We start from the raw sequence: 14,296 nt of genomic DNA on the forward strand, positions 1-14,296 counted from the left end.
TTGAAGCTCGATATTTTTTGCAGGGCTGCGGGCGGTGAGAACCCCGGCGTTTGGCAGAACTGTCGGAGCAGGAGTGCGGCGCTCCGATATGACGCGATGCGACTGCGGGCGATATCTCGAAAACAGTTTCTCTTTTTCTCCACGGAGCTCAACAGCCTATCTGCAACATAACTACGCTCACTCTCACTTCCGTTGGTAGATTTAGAAGCCCCTTCAACGTTCTACCACAGACCGCAAATCTAGGAAGCGCACACCGTCTCAACAGACAATTTCCCAGCGGGGCCATAAACCACCACCACCACCCACCATGGCCGCGAACCCTCAACCCCTCGACCAGCAAGGCGCCGGCTCCACCGTCGACCTCAACTCCAGCAAGAACCCTTCCTCCCAATCCAACACCTGCACCGTCACCGACATCCCCACCGAAGCCGACTTCGCGCACCACACCTCCTCCCTCCCCTCCAGCGCGCTCCTCGTCCTCTACTTCCACGCGCCCTGGGCAGCCCCCTGCAAGCAAATGAGCACGATCCTCGAGACGCTAGCCAGCACATACACCGTCGAGTCCCCTCCACAGCTCGCCTTCCTATCGATAAACGCTGAGGAGCTGCCAGAGGTGTCGGAGCAGTACGACGTCACAGCCGTGCCGTACATCGTGCTGCAGCGGGGTGGCGAGACACTCGAGACAATTAGCGGCGGCGATGCTGGGAAGGTGCGCGCGGCGGTAGAGAAGCACGCGGGCAAGAGCGCGAATCCCGGGAAAGCGGGACTGCCGCCGCCGCAGGCAGTGAGCCGGCCCACACAACAAGAGCCCGTAAACCTCGAGAACGGCAAGAGCGAGGAGAAGAACGGCGATGCCGGCGGCGCATCAAACCTGAGCAAATACGCTCCCTCAGAGAACGACCCCAAGACGGCGCCAGAGTACTCTTCCGGCGAGAAGCAGGGCAAGGAGGAGCTATTCGAGAGGCTGGGCGAGCTGGTCAAGGCGGCGCCGGTGATGCTGTTCATGAAGGGCACGCCGTCGGCGCCGCAGTGTGGGTTCAGTCGGCAGACGGTCAGCATGCTGAGGGAGAAGGGCGTGCGGTATGGGTTCTTCAATATTTTGGCGGACGATGAGGTCAGGCAGGGCTTGAAGGAGTTCTCGGACTGGCCGACGTTTCCGCAGGTGTATGTTGGGGGTGAGTTGATTGGGGGACTTGATATTGTGAGTACTCGTGATGGGAGTGCGAGAGTGGATGTTGGCTGACTGTGTGTGCAGCTCAAAGAGGAGTTTGAGAATGACTCGGATTTCTTGAAGGACTACTCGGTTAGCTCGCAGAGGAATTCTGGTGGACCGGCTGCGCCGCAACAGCAAGCGAAAGCGGCGTGATCTTGCAATCAGATCTTTACGAATTACATAGCATGCAGGATTTGCAGGTTGAGGTTCTGAGCGATCGTTCTTCCGCCACGGACGGCATCGTTGCTATGTGCCTTCATATCCAGAGTCGGCTATACTACACCAAGATCCAGGGGCTGAACCCCACAGTGGCGGAACACAGTCCGGCGGTATGCCAAACCTCCCCAGAATGCTATACCGCTCCAACATGCATCGGCTCAATCGGCTCGACCAGCGCTTTCATCGCATACAAGCCCATCCAGAAGCGTCGCATATATCCTACTCTCCTACAACAAGCTCTCATTACACGCAGTTCAGTCCCACCCCAACCGCGCCCATTCCCTATCACACTGCCACTCATACTTCCTCTTGACGCAATCCCAGCCCTCGCGCTCCAAATCCGCCCTCAACGTAATCACCGCCTCCTCGCCCTCCTCCTCCCACGTTCTCGGCTGCCGCCGCAGCCCCACCACAAGATCCACCAGCCTGATCTCGCACCCGCGTGCTTCCATCTCGTCCTGCACCGCCCCGAGCGCCTCGTAGTGCACCAGGTCCCACTCCTGCGGCTCCGCCGCGATCATCTTGTGCAGCTCGACGCGCCGCTCTACCAAAGCCATTATGTTGCGGGGCTCGTAGCGGATGTCGAACTGCGAGAGGGTGCCGGCTAGAAGGAGGCCTACGCTGCGGACGGCGCACATGATGGAGTACCAGGTTCGGGGGGGTAGCTCGCGGTATTCGGTGCCGAGGAACTGGAGCGGGATGGTTAGGCTGGCGAGGCGGAGGTGCCGCGAGAAGAAGCGGAACAGTGGGCCCAGCTCTTCCTCGTCGATCGTGTAGATTGTGTCATACAGGTCGCGAGGCGGCGTGAGCCAGAAATGCTCGATGCGGCGGAGCTTCTGAGTTAGGGATCTGGGCAGCGCGCTTAGGACGTCGAGCAGGACCCTGGGGCCGCAGACGAAGAGCACGGTGTGGTTGCTAAAGAGGGCCTCGGTCGCTTCGTAGGAGATCGCTTCGTTCACTTGGAGGAGGGGCTCTTCGAGGAGCCAGCCGAGCGAGCGCGGTGTCCCGCTGTAGACGTCGCTGCGCTCGCGCTCGATGCGCCGGTCGAAGGGGTCGTCGTAGTTGGGGATCGAGAAGAATTGGTTGTAGATCTGGTCGCGGAGCTCGCGGGGGAGGCCTAGGAAGGAGGCACGCGGGGTGAGCGGTGTTTTGTCGAGCTTAGGGTGTTTTTGTGGACGGTCTGAGGGATCTAAGCCGGGAGATTCGGCGGAGGAAGCTCGTCGCTTGTCGTGCCCGTTTGGGGGCATGTTGCGAGTACAAGAGGGTACAGGATTGCCGACAGGCGAAGAAGGACAGCTGGTCGACATGTTGGGCGCCATGACTTGCGGTGTTGGTGCGCGAAGCACTGGTTTATTACGATCTTGAAGCTCCATAGTGGGGGATACGGGTACGGAGACAACGGACTTAAGTAACGCGACGTAGATTCGCCTCGACTTGCTGCCGCTGCTCTCCATTTCGCACACCTCGCTCGAGGATATGCAAAGCCCCTTCTCCTTCCGCCCTTCCTCATGTTGTTCCTCGTTGTCCGGTAGAGTAGCAGACTACCCAGTTTGGGTTTTATCCGTGGACAGTGACTTGGCTCTAAGGCATATACATACGTACTCAGGGGTATCCAGCTTCGGCTTCCCGCTCCCGCGACCATCTAATGAATTAACATCTGCCAGTCAAGCACCTGACCGGAGCCGTGGTCTGCTGGAGCACGTTTTTCATGAGGAGAAGTTCCCTTAATGTTGTTTCTTACGCCTGCCCGGCATCCGCAGGTACCTTACACCAGCCAATCGGGGGGACACCTGCATGACGCCTGACGTGAGCCGCATCAGCCCTCCAAGCAGCGGCGGCCAAGCTTCAGCTGCGGCGACTCGCAGTGCCGCGCACTCCGTCCACCATCCATATGCCATAAGCCCAGCTTCCTACGCATGGAGCTCGAAAACTGCCTGAAGTAGCAGTTCTCCCCACCCTCATCTCACCTGTTTCCACCGCCCTACCTCCCTCAAGCCCCCACCCCCGCCCGCATCCCAATCTCCGCAACCTCCGCAACCTCCGCAACCCGCAATGCCCCCCTCCGACGACTGGGACATCCGCGCCCTCGCCATCCCCATCGACGACACCCCCGAGAACACACGCCGACGATCCCCCAGTCCCGCCGTCAACCGCACGCCTCTCTCCTCCTTCCGGCACCGCTCCTCCCCCACCGCTGGCCCCTCGACATGGCAGTCTCGCGTGCAGCGCAACGCCGACAAGCTGCAGCGGCATGCGTTACGGACGTATAACAACCTGTCGGTGCTGCAGCGCGTGCTGGCCGTGTCGACGGGGCTCACGATGCTGGTGCTGACGGTGCTGTTTTTGATTTACCACAATAGCATCTTTGGATGGCTTGCGCCGGCCGCGAAGCGGTGGAGGGAGATCAAGGGCGGGTGGATGATCCTCTGGGCGCTGGTGTTTGTGGTCTCGTTCCCTCCGTTGATCGGGTATAGCACGCTGCTCACGATCTCGGGGTTCGTGTATGGGTTTCCGAATGGGTACGGTTGTCCCCCTCTCCCCTACCAGCACACCCTCCCCACCAACAGCCCCTTCTTCAAGGCCGCGCGCCATTTGGTGAAGTTTACAAGTTGCTGAAAATCCCGGTCTAGATGGTTCATCGTCGCCTCCGCCACCATCCTCGGCAGCACCGCCTCCTTCCTCGCCTCGCGCTCTCTCCTAAAATCCCTCGTCCACCGGCTCATAGCGCACGACACGCGCTTCGCCGCGCTGGCGCTAACCCTCAAGCACGACGGCCTCAAGCTGCTCGTCATGATCCGGCTGTGTCCGCTGCCCTACTCGCTCTCCAACGGCGCCATCGCCACGTTCCCGACCGTGCATCCGCTGGCCTTCATGGCGGCCTCGGCGGCCGCGAGCCCGAAGCTGCTGCTGCATGTCTTCGTGGGCGCTAAGCTGGGCGAGATAGCCGAGAAGGGCGGGCAGATGGATGCCAAGACCAAGGCGATTAGCTATCTTAGTATCGGGATTGGGATGGTGGCCGGCGCGGTGACGGGGTGGATCATTTATCGGCAGACGAAGGCGAGGGCGAGGGAGCTCGAGCAGCTGGAGGAGGAGAATGCGAGGGGGAGTAGTCGCGAGCAGTTGGTAAGGGAATACTCGGACGATCCGGGGGCATTGGAGGCGGCCGAGAGGCTGAGGGAGGGGGAGGATGATATTTCGTTGAGAGAGTCGTATGGGGAGGAGGCGGGAGAGGTGTATAGGGATGAGAGTAGTGGCAGTGAGGAGGAAGGGGGCAGAGATGTATTTGGGGTCGGGGACGGAGGTGGGGACGTGGATGCGCCGATAGGGGGTAGGAGATAAGTTTGAATTTTCTGGGTACGGTGTCTCTGGACGGGTCTCTGGATGGGGCACAGCGTCGGCTGCACTGGTGCACTGGGTTAGGTTGTGCGGGCAAGCTAGAAATTAGAGATGGGACAAGATCTGGGTGCTTAGATACCCGCGCCGAAGGCTTTCGTGCCCTCGATCGTCAAGAAGGCGCAATGTCATTTCATTCCTTTTGCTTCTTAGCGCTGTAAGAACGCCGAGCATCATGCAGCGCCAACCCACTCAAGGTGCAATGCAACGTGTCTGTCTTAACGAAGATCGTACGCCCCATCATCAACAGCATGCTCACCGTCCTTTCTGCCCTTTCTTCCCCCTCTTTCCTTCCGTTCCAGCAGCCTCCTTCTGGGCCTCCTCGACTGCCTCGCCGGCCTTCCTCTTCCCGTTGGCGGGCCTCGTGGTTTTGACACCGACAGTGGTGCTCTTGCCTTTCCGGATCTGCTCTTCCGGCGCCGCCCAGTCTGCGCTTTCGTCGACGGCATATCTATTCGATGGAAGAACGAGGTTAGTGACATTCTCTATTCCGGAAAGTTATAACCCGAATCCATACGGATAGAAGGCCGTGCAGGAAATGGAATAACCGGATGGGGGCTCTCACCTATCAAGCGGCAGCGCATCGACCAACCTCCTCGCCTCCTCCCTCATCTGCCTCTTAACCTCATCCCCGCCCTCCTCCAACTCCTCCATCAAGCCCTGCTCCAGCGGCCTGAACCGCTGGATCTTGACCCTGCCCTCCGCCCCATCAGCAACACCACCTTCATCCGCTCCTTCCGCCTCAGGCGCGTCCGGCATCCCCTCCGCCACGGCCCCCTCCACCAACTGCCTAAAGAACGTAGCAACCTTCCGGATAATCTTGACGAACATCGCCAGCAATTGGCTGGCCCCAAGCCCCAACTCCCTCTCCACATCCTCAAGCCCCTTCCGCTGAAGCCCAATCGCGAGCAACAGCGCCCTCTGCACGCCGCTCAGACTAACCGCCGCCCCGAAGCGGCCGGTGAAGAAGAGCGCCGCGATAGCCGGCAGCATATCGAGGATGACGTGGTAGTCGAGCATGTTGTTAGCGTACGAGTCGAGGCGCTTGAGGTCAAAGGGCGAGAACATCTGATCCAGATCCTGTTTCGCCAGCAGCCGCGGTCGGGCAGAGGACGCGGTATCCAGCGCCTCACCCACCGTCGCCGACTCATCAATACTGAGGCCCGTGACGGACGGAAAGGCGCGGAACTGGTAGCTCAGCAGCGAGAGGAACCGGCGATGGAAGTCCTTGGCGAACGCGCCGAGCCAGCTGGCATCGCTCGCTTCGGCGCTCTCGAGCGCGCGCAGCATGACGCAGGTGTGCTCGCCCGTCAGCTCGTTGGCCGTTTGGCGGAGGTAGACAGGTACGTAGTGAGCGCGTTTCCAGAACTTGTGCAGCGGCGGCGTCAGGCCGTAGCTGACGCCCAGGTAGTCGAGCTGGGGTGGTCTGCGCTCGGTCAGGCGCGCGAAGAGGGGCGGCATGGCGGCGATGTCGCGGACTTTGACGTTGTCGAGGAGGAGGGTCGAGCTCTCCAGGTCGACGTCTGTGACGCGGACCATCTCTTCGGATTCGGTGGGCTCGGTCTCGGAGAGGCTGGTGAATTTGTGTGAGTAGAAGTCTGTGAGGAGCTCGAGGGCTCGCGACCCGTAGCCCATGCCGACGTAGTCGGGGTTGGTCGCGATTCGGACGATACGGGCGCCCGAGAGACTGGCGAATTCGGGGTCTTGAAACTGCTGGCTGACCAGCCAGGGGATCAAGTCGCCGCCAGCCCGCTGCCCCCTGCTAAGGCTATTCAGCACGCTTTCCCTGCTGATTTGACCCTCCAGTGCCACCTGGATAACACAGAGAGGTTCCGGTAACCGATTGCTGCTCTCGTCGACTGGGGGCACCAGCACAAACAGCTGATGCGCTGGAGCGTCGGACATGAGCTGAAGATCGTTCGGCGAGTTCTTGTAGTGGCTGGCGACGTACAGAGCCATCATCTGCTGCAAGAACTTCTCAGAGATAGGATGGAAGGAGAAGAGGGTATCACGGTTGACGTGGAGCAGTTGGCATGATTTGGGGTCGGGACATCCTCCAGTGGTGAGTTTCGATCGCGGCAGAGTGGCATCGAGGCAAAGTAGCCTGTTGAGCCACTTCTCCACGGCATCGCCAGGCGCGTACCGTATGGGCTCCGAAAGCGTAATCTCTCTAAGCGACCGGCCGCTTAAAGATACCTCTCCGGCGTCCTTTGACGGTTTCCCAGACGCTCGATCCACAACGTCCGTATCTGCGCCATTGGGCTTTTTGGATCCGCCGCGAGACTGCTCCCGCAGCTGCTGGATCAGCTTCAGCGACAGAGAGCGTCCGGTGCCTTCGTACCCGTTGATGGTCGACGCCATGAAGACGAGGTAGGGGCCCATCAGTTTCCTTACTAAGGGCAACGGGATAGCGGCCGCCTCATCAATGACGAGGAGTTCTGCCTGACCTAGCGTGTAGGCATCCTGCGGCTGGATGTACTGGATTGTTTGACGATGCTGACGGTGCACATTGACCCTTACGATAGCCTTATTGAAATCCGGGTTTGTTGATTGTATGATAGAGTAGTCTACATGATCGAGGTAGTTGAGCGCATCGAATCCCTTGAAAACAAACTCGAACAACGTCTTTAGATTCTCCGGGCTTGGCGACGTAATGAAAATATTACTGTATCCGTGAGCGATTGCCGCTGCTACTGCCACGCCCAATGCCGCAGATTTGCCACGTCCACGAGCTGCCGTGAGCGTGACCGTGCTCGAGAGAGTCTTCTCCGAAATGGCGTCGACAAATGTGAGCAGCGCTTTGGCTTGATCTACGGTCTTCGCAAGAGTGACAAGGGAGCCCACAGGCTGGGTGTCGGCCAAACTATCCTTGATCTCTTGCAATTCTCTCGCTTGAGGGCTCTTGCCTTCGTTCTCTGGGTCTGGTGGCGGTAGCTGCTGAACGGATCTCCCGCCGGAAATAGGCAGAACATTCAACTCGTCGTCGACTACCAGACACGACTCGCAGCTCCCCAAGGACAGGATAAATCTTTCATTAAACCGTGCAACAACGTCCCCATGCGCCTCTGTGCGATACCTCGAGTGAATGTCCATGGACATGGTATACAGCTGCTTCAAGCTGTTCATGCCCTTCAGCAGCAGCAACACGAGCCCCCCACCCTCGACCGTTTCTATTGTTCTCGCGAGCAGATTTGGCGTGATGGCCTCAAAGTCCTGCAATATGCACATGCCATAGGTATTCCCTAGAATCTTCTCGGTCTCCTTGTAGTATACATAGCGGATATTCTGCGTCGACACGAACAGCTCGAACGGGTCCTCGGTGTCGGCATCGCGGATCCCTCGTTTAATCTCCTGCTTTATTTTCTTCTCCCGTTTTCTGCGATGGCTCGTGAAGCCTAAGAGCTTGTTCTTGTACGCCCAGAGCACCGATTTATTCAGCTTGATGTCAACATTGAGCAGGATGTGGTAAAGGTTGACTATGACATCTTTTTGCCGGTCGCCGACTACGACGAAGAAACTTCGCTTCTTCTCTTGAGCGCCGTTCCGGATCAGGGCCGGTATTCGAGAGTCGATTGCCTTCTTCACCATCTTTGGCTATGCGCCCTCCCCCACCGCTCGCGCCTCCGGAGTGGGTTGCGACTGCGTATACAACAGGGAGGCCCGCTTCCTTGGATAGATCGTAAGTCGCCGGAGTCACACGATCGATGCAGGAAGCAGTTCGAAAAGGACTCTAGTGGCTGCTTGCTGTGCCTGTTGTTGTACTCTACATTACAGCTTCCGGGCAAAATTATTTACTTGAGCTCTCGATAAGATTAGATTAAACCGGCAGAAAGTTCACCGCCATCCTTCCCTCGACGCTCGATTACGCCGCCGGCCCCTCCGTGGGGCTGCACCCGCGAGCTCGACCGCAACACGACTCGGCGAGGAGATATTGCCCATAACAGTTGCGACCTCTAAACTCTCTCAATCGTGCCGTCTCTACCGCTGGGTAGTGATTTCCGCTACTATTCCATACCATCATCATGGCATTAGCACCTAAGTTCGCCGGCCAGAAGCTCGCCGCTGGCGTCTCTCCCAAGACGGTGCACACCTTGGAGCTCTGTACGGCTCAAAACACGACTTCGCATCTAACAGCTTGCTGACAGTCTTCTTAACCCAAAGACCTCGATTATGTCTGCCCAGTATATCCCCAGTCTCAATTAGCCGTCCTGTCTCCTAAAAAGCCAGAGAACCAGCACAGCTAAACCCCCCACAGTTCTCAAAGAAGATGTTCGCGACCCTCTACAGATCCGTCCTTCCGACCATAAAATCGAAATACGCCGGAAAACTCGCCCTTATATTCCGTCAGCAGATCCAGCCGTGGCACCCGTCCTCGACACTTGTGCACGAGGCCGGCGTCGCTGTGCTGCGCCTTGCGCCGGACAGGTTCTGGGAGTTCAGCCAGAAGCTATTTGAGAAGCAGACGGAGTTCTTTGACGTCAATGTCGTCAATGAGGTGAGGAACGATACGTACAGACGGCTGGCGAAGGTGGCGGCGGAGGCCGGATTGGAGGAAAAGGAGGTGTACGGGTTGTTAGAGGTTGCGGATAAGCCGGCAGAGGACGGGAGTCTGAATATTGGCAACAAGGTCACGGATGATGTCAAGGTTATGGTAAAGGTATGAGGAGGGCGTTGTGTTCCTGGTCACACGGCCGTTGAGCTGATCTGGTATGTCCTAGATGAATAGGATGACGGGCGTGCACGTGACACCGACAGTGGTCTTCAATGTAAGCGTGCGCCCAGGAGTCCATAGGCAGTCGTCTGCTAACAGCTCATCCAGGGTGTCGTTGAGAATAGTATCTCTAGTAGCTTCACTAAAGAGCAGTGGGAGGAATGGCTGGAGAAGAACGTGGTGTAAACCCTCTAGTCTATTGTCTGAAGCCGGTGTAGCACCTCTACTTCTCAACTTCCTCTTGCTCCTCCGTGCTACCAACTCTTCTCAGCTGATTGCCGAAATCTGCCTGTGCCGCTGTTCCCTTCGCAAGATAGTCTTGCTGCAATGGCTCTCTGCTCGGTGCCGCTCGTGCCTTTGCCTCGATCGCATGGCACCTTCGCACTAGATCACTGACGTGGTCATCACCGCTCTCTGGACTAAGCTTCACAAGCGCCTGTTCTAACGAGTAGAGATACTCCTTGTTCTCGCCACTAGGTCCTCTCGTCGTCACAATATGCTCCGCTAGTTGTTGCGGCTCTTGTGGACCAAGGAACACTGGATTGTCGGGCAGGCCTATATAAACTAGGCAGTGTATCGGTGCCTTGGTGTTGGCGGGAAGCGTCGTGGAGGCGGCAGGGTGGAAGGGCGTGTATTGTATACTATACCCGTTGTTCTCGCGTATGTCGAGATATTCGCGGACTTCGGCCACTTTCGAGGATGGGATGTGGTATGCTGCGCCCCAAACCTTCTCACCGGCCGTCGCGTGCTGGTACCGGTCAGGGCTTTCTCCCAACGCCTGTGTCGGGGAAACAAATACGGACGTGGTCGTCCAATGCCTCCCAATGTGCACGGTCAATGAGCGTTACGACTCTGCCAGGGGTTTCAGGCGTGCCTCGGTGGTCCAAACTGTGTTGTTTTCAGCTTGGGTCTCTATAGCTGGCTGAAGGAAACATACCTCCCCTGCACTCATGCTATTTAGCCCACGCCCTCACCAAGGGCCTTATCCGGCACGTACCTGCCAGAATCGGCGAACATAGCCCTCAATGTATCCGGGAACGCGTAGGTCTGGGGAAGAGTATCAGTATACTGCGTGCGCGGTTCGAAGTAGCTGGCTATACCGAAGTGGGGTGGAGGCTTCCATATCAGGCTTCTGTTCTTCTTTAGCATTTGATGTAGAGGGCGAAGACGAATATTACCCGTATCCGAATAACCAGAATTCATTTTCAGATGGTTGTGAATCCATTGCTATTGCGTCTTGACATTCAAGCTCAACTGTTGCGCGTCGTCACCGCATGCCCTGGATGAAGGCGCTAATCCCTTTATGGACCCAGTGAAGGCTGCCTCCATCACTCTACCGCGTGCTCTTCTTACCCCTTCTGCGTACCAGCCGTCCCTAGATGTGCCTTGCGGAGCTGGCAGTGTTCGATTCAGTGCAGTGCGCTGGCTCCAGCCAACCGGAGGTCACGGCTAAGCGCCGGATGCCTCAAACGGGGTTTGTTCTTTCACGAGGCTGCTGTAAGGGTGAGGCGCGGTCACCCCTTAAAGCTACTGACCATGCCATACGGTCAATGGTGAAACGTTCAATATGCAGACTGCGCGTCTGTCCTGGGGGTCCGCTTTTGCCTTTTTCGTCAATTTTTAAAGGAAATTATTAAGGAGCTCGATTTATACATCAAGTCCAACTCATCTCGAGCGTCTCACTTTACGTGTAGACTCATATGGACTTGCTGCACGTTCCTCTTCGAGTAGCTATCAGCAGCACCGCAGCCACTGGCGATAGAAACAGAACCGCCCGCTCATAAGGAATCGTAGAGACCTTACGGAGGGGCCGCATTCATGTTGAATCTCAAGTATCGAATATTGCGAAGGCGTCTGTGCGTTCGCACTATTGCTTTTGAAACAATTCAAGACAACAGTGGCTTGCTTCCATGTCACTGAACTCTTGACCGAATCTTAAGGCGGTAGCTCGTCTCGCTAGAGCTCAGCTGCGGCAGTACGCCATCCTCACCACCAGCGTCACAAATGGACCCGCTGGAAAGGTCGTCAGGATTCAGTATGTATGATCCCTGCGTCTTGCCGCCGGCGGGAGATCATATATGTGGCTGTGCAAACACAGATGCTGCCTTAATGGCATGAGGGAGTGTTGGGTCGTAGGTATATATATATCAACAAGAACGTGGCTGTCATTCAGTTATATCCTACACCATATCCACTTCGACTCTACGCTCGTTGTTCCTAAGTATGGAGAATCTGACCACCATGCCATACACTGCGCCAGACGCTACGGTGTTCAGGCAACTGCAGTCATCGGAGCATGCGAATCTCCTCGACGATATCGACCGGCTTCGATCCCGGGGTATCAGCAAATACATTGACCTCCCCCAGTTGATCGTTTGTGGGGACCAGTCTTCTGGCAAGAGCTCAGTATTGGAGGCCATCTCACGAGTGCCCTTTCCCACGAAGGACAATCTTTGCACCACGTTTGCGACAGAGCTTATCCTGCGCAGGAGCCAGACAACCCATACAGCTGTCAGCATCAGACCTGGGCGTTCTCGAACCGCCGAAGAGAAGCAGCAGTTGTTGGCCTTCCGCGAATCTTTTACTTCCACGAGCGATATACCCCTGCTGATAGAGGCAGCCAAAGGTTGCATCGCAGGCCTGAACGCGTCGCAGCCCAACGCGTTCTCCGAAGATGTCCTTCAGATCGAATCGTCCGGCCCTGACAGGCCTCACCTTAGCATTGTAGACCTACCCGGGTTGATTCATTCCGAGAATCGGCAACAGACGGCAGCAGACGTCGAGACTGTCGGGAGGCTGGTTCAAAAGTACATGTCAAACCCCAGAAGCATCATGCTTGTGGTTATTTCCGCGAAGAACGACCATGCGAACCAGATCGTGTTGGCGAAAGCCCGCCAAGTAGACCCTCGAGGGACTAGGACCTTGGGTGTAATCACGAAGCCGGATACGCTGCATGCAGGCTCGGAGAGCGAGCTGGCGTTTGTGAGCCTTGCCAACAACGAAGACATCAAGCTTGAGCTGGGTTGGCATGTCCTAAGGAATCGCTCGTTCGATTCTCGTGACGCCGGCATCGAGGAGCGGGACGAGACTGAGCGGATTTTCTTTACCAGAGGCATATGGGCCAGTCTTCCACCAAGGAATGTCGGTGCCGCAAAGCTCGTCGCCAGATTACAGACCCTGCTTATGCAGAAAATCGGATCTGAACTGCCCGCGATTATCGGAGAGATACAGTCTGCAATCAACGTTTGTGAGGAGCACCGCAAGAAACTGGGCGAGCCTCGGACGAGCGTAAACGCGCAACGGCGTTACCTCATGGAAACTAGTCAAGAATTTCATGGCCTTGCTAAGGAGGCTATCAAGGGGTCATACGAGTCGCATTTCTTCGAGGAACCGCCCTCTGACGAAGGGCACGCGAAGCGGCTTCGCGCCATTGTGCAAAATTTGAACGAAGATTTTGCGGAAGAAATGCATGAGAAGGGCCACCGTTACTGCATCATCACTGACGAAGAATGGGAGGAACGGGCTTCCAGGCCATCGGGATGGCTGTCCCAACAGAGTGAATCAGTGGGCAAGCTCATCATCACAAGATCGAATTTCATCAAACAGATTGCGCAGTACGTGAAGAGGAATCACGGGCGCGAGCTCCCAGGCACCTTCAATCCACTTCTGATCGGACCCGTCTTTCAAAAGCAGTCCGCGCCTTGGCAGAACCTTGCCTCAAAGCATGTACAAAGAGTTGGCGATGCTGTCAAACAATTTCTTGAGCTTGCACTGCAGAAGCTGATGGACAGAGCAAGCTGTGATGCCCTTTACCGTGAAGTTATTGAGCCGGTCATGGAGGAGAAGTTGAGGACGACGACAACGAAGCTGGACGAGGTACTTTGGCCTCACCAAAAAGTTCACCCGATCACTTACGACCGGAGGTTTGCCCAAACCACCCGTGACATTCGTACCAAGAGCCAACTGAGACGAGCATTTACTCAATTCAAGCCACAACAGCTTGCTGGTCTTGACGACGCGGGAATCTCTAGACTCATTGATGAGATGGTCATTACGGCGGATGATTCTTTGGACAAGTATGCTTGTTCCGAAATCCTGGACATCATGGAGGCCTACTACAAGGTATGTTGTTTTCCAAAACACTCTATGTACCCTGTCCCGTGTGGCATCTCCGGCAGACGGTTTCCTGTCTTGCGAGCTTATAAATGCACCGTCTCAACCTTGCACGGTTTAGAGCCGACTGTCTCTATGCTCTATTTCGAGGATGGACTCGTCACGGCTCAGCTCAAGGCATGAAGGTCAAGTAGACCCTATCCTATGATACCTACATAGCGTGGGTTGTAGGGTTGGAGTACCTTGTTTCGTTACGATGGGCTCACTGTACGCAATGAGAACGTTGACTGACTCGTCGGGCCTAGATTGCGATCAACCGATTCATAGACGATGTGGCTACCGTCGTTATCGAACGCTGCTTGCTACAAGATCTGGCAAACATCTATTGCCCACTTGCCGTAGCCAGCATGACCGACGAGACGGTACGTAGCCTTGCGGCCGAGTCTGAGGACATCACAGCGGAGCGGGAGCTACTAGATGCGAAGCTTAAAGCTCTGAGTGACGGCTTGCGCACCTGTAAACGACATGTAGTCCGAGGGTCGCCGGGTAAGTCGTGAAGTTCTTTGTATTAGTGGGACAGCATTGTTTGACGGCTTGAAACTTAACTAACCTTTTCTACAGTAGCAACCACAGGAATGTCTCTTGGC

The 14,296-nt window shown here is 56.6% G+C and overlaps 7 protein-coding genes across 7 annotated transcripts; 4 read left to right on the plus strand and 3 right to left on the minus strand.

Annotated features, from left to right (window-relative positions):
- Positions 1 to 307: 307 nt before the first annotated feature.
- Positions 308 to 1,366, plus strand: W97_01240 (uncharacterized protein; the record flags this gene model as incomplete). The annotated part of the gene is made up of 2 exons (XM_007779148.1): positions 308 to 1,201; positions 1,256 to 1,366. The coding sequence occupies 2 exons, from the start codon at positions 308 to 310 to the stop codon at positions 1,364 to 1,366; spliced, it is 1,005 nt and encodes a 334-aa protein (XP_007777338.1).
- A 320-nt stretch (positions 1,367 to 1,686) lies between these two features.
- On the minus strand, positions 1,687 to 2,679 carry W97_01241 (uncharacterized protein; the record flags this gene model as incomplete). Its single annotated transcript, XM_007779149.1, has 1 exon — positions 1,687 to 2,679. One exon carries the CDS (start codon positions 2,677 to 2,679, stop codon positions 1,687 to 1,689), a length of 993 nt encoding a protein of 330 aa, XP_007777339.1.
- An 805-nt stretch (positions 2,680 to 3,484) lies between these two features.
- On the plus strand, positions 3,485 to 4,771 carry W97_01242 (uncharacterized protein; the record flags this gene model as incomplete). Its single annotated transcript, XM_007779150.1, has 2 exons — positions 3,485 to 3,951; positions 4,063 to 4,771. The coding sequence occupies 2 exons, from the start codon at positions 3,485 to 3,487 to the stop codon at positions 4,769 to 4,771; spliced, it is 1,176 nt and encodes a 391-aa protein (XP_007777340.1).
- Positions 4,772 to 5,386: 615 nt separating this feature from the next.
- On the minus strand, positions 5,387 to 8,413 carry W97_01243 (uncharacterized protein; the record flags this gene model as incomplete). The annotated part of the gene is made up of 1 exon (XM_007779151.1): positions 5,387 to 8,413. One exon carries the CDS (start codon positions 8,411 to 8,413, stop codon positions 5,387 to 5,389), a length of 3,027 nt encoding a protein of 1,008 aa, XP_007777341.1.
- A 434-nt stretch (positions 8,414 to 8,847) lies between these two features.
- Positions 8,848 to 9,722, plus strand: W97_01244 (uncharacterized protein; the record flags this gene model as incomplete). The annotated part of the gene is made up of 5 exons (XM_007779152.1): positions 8,848 to 8,926; positions 8,987 to 9,006; positions 9,081 to 9,482; positions 9,544 to 9,591; positions 9,645 to 9,722. The coding sequence occupies 5 exons, from the start codon at positions 8,848 to 8,850 to the stop codon at positions 9,720 to 9,722; spliced, it is 627 nt and encodes a 208-aa protein (XP_007777342.1).
- A 37-nt stretch (positions 9,723 to 9,759) lies between these two features.
- W97_01245 (uncharacterized protein) lies at positions 9,760 to 10,685 on the minus strand (the record flags this gene model as incomplete). The annotated part of the gene is made up of 3 exons (XM_007779153.1): positions 9,760 to 10,284; positions 10,340 to 10,424; positions 10,534 to 10,685. 3 exons carry the CDS (start codon positions 10,683 to 10,685, stop codon positions 9,760 to 9,762), a joined length of 762 nt encoding a protein of 253 aa, XP_007777343.1.
- Positions 10,686 to 11,777: 1,092 nt separating this feature from the next.
- On the plus strand, positions 11,778 to 14,206 carry W97_01246 (uncharacterized protein; the record flags this gene model as incomplete). The annotated part of the gene is made up of 2 exons (XM_007779154.1): positions 11,778 to 13,658; positions 13,955 to 14,206. 2 exons carry the CDS (start codon positions 11,778 to 11,780, stop codon positions 14,204 to 14,206), a joined length of 2,133 nt encoding a protein of 710 aa, XP_007777344.1.
- Between the last annotated feature and the right edge of the window lie 90 nt (positions 14,207 to 14,296).

This window comes from Coniosporium apollinis, assembly GCF_000281105.1.
Source record: "Coniosporium apollinis CBS 100218 chromosome Unknown supercont1.4, whole genome shotgun sequence".
Taxonomy (NCBI): Eukaryota; Fungi; Ascomycota; class Dothideomycetes; genus Coniosporium; species Coniosporium apollinis.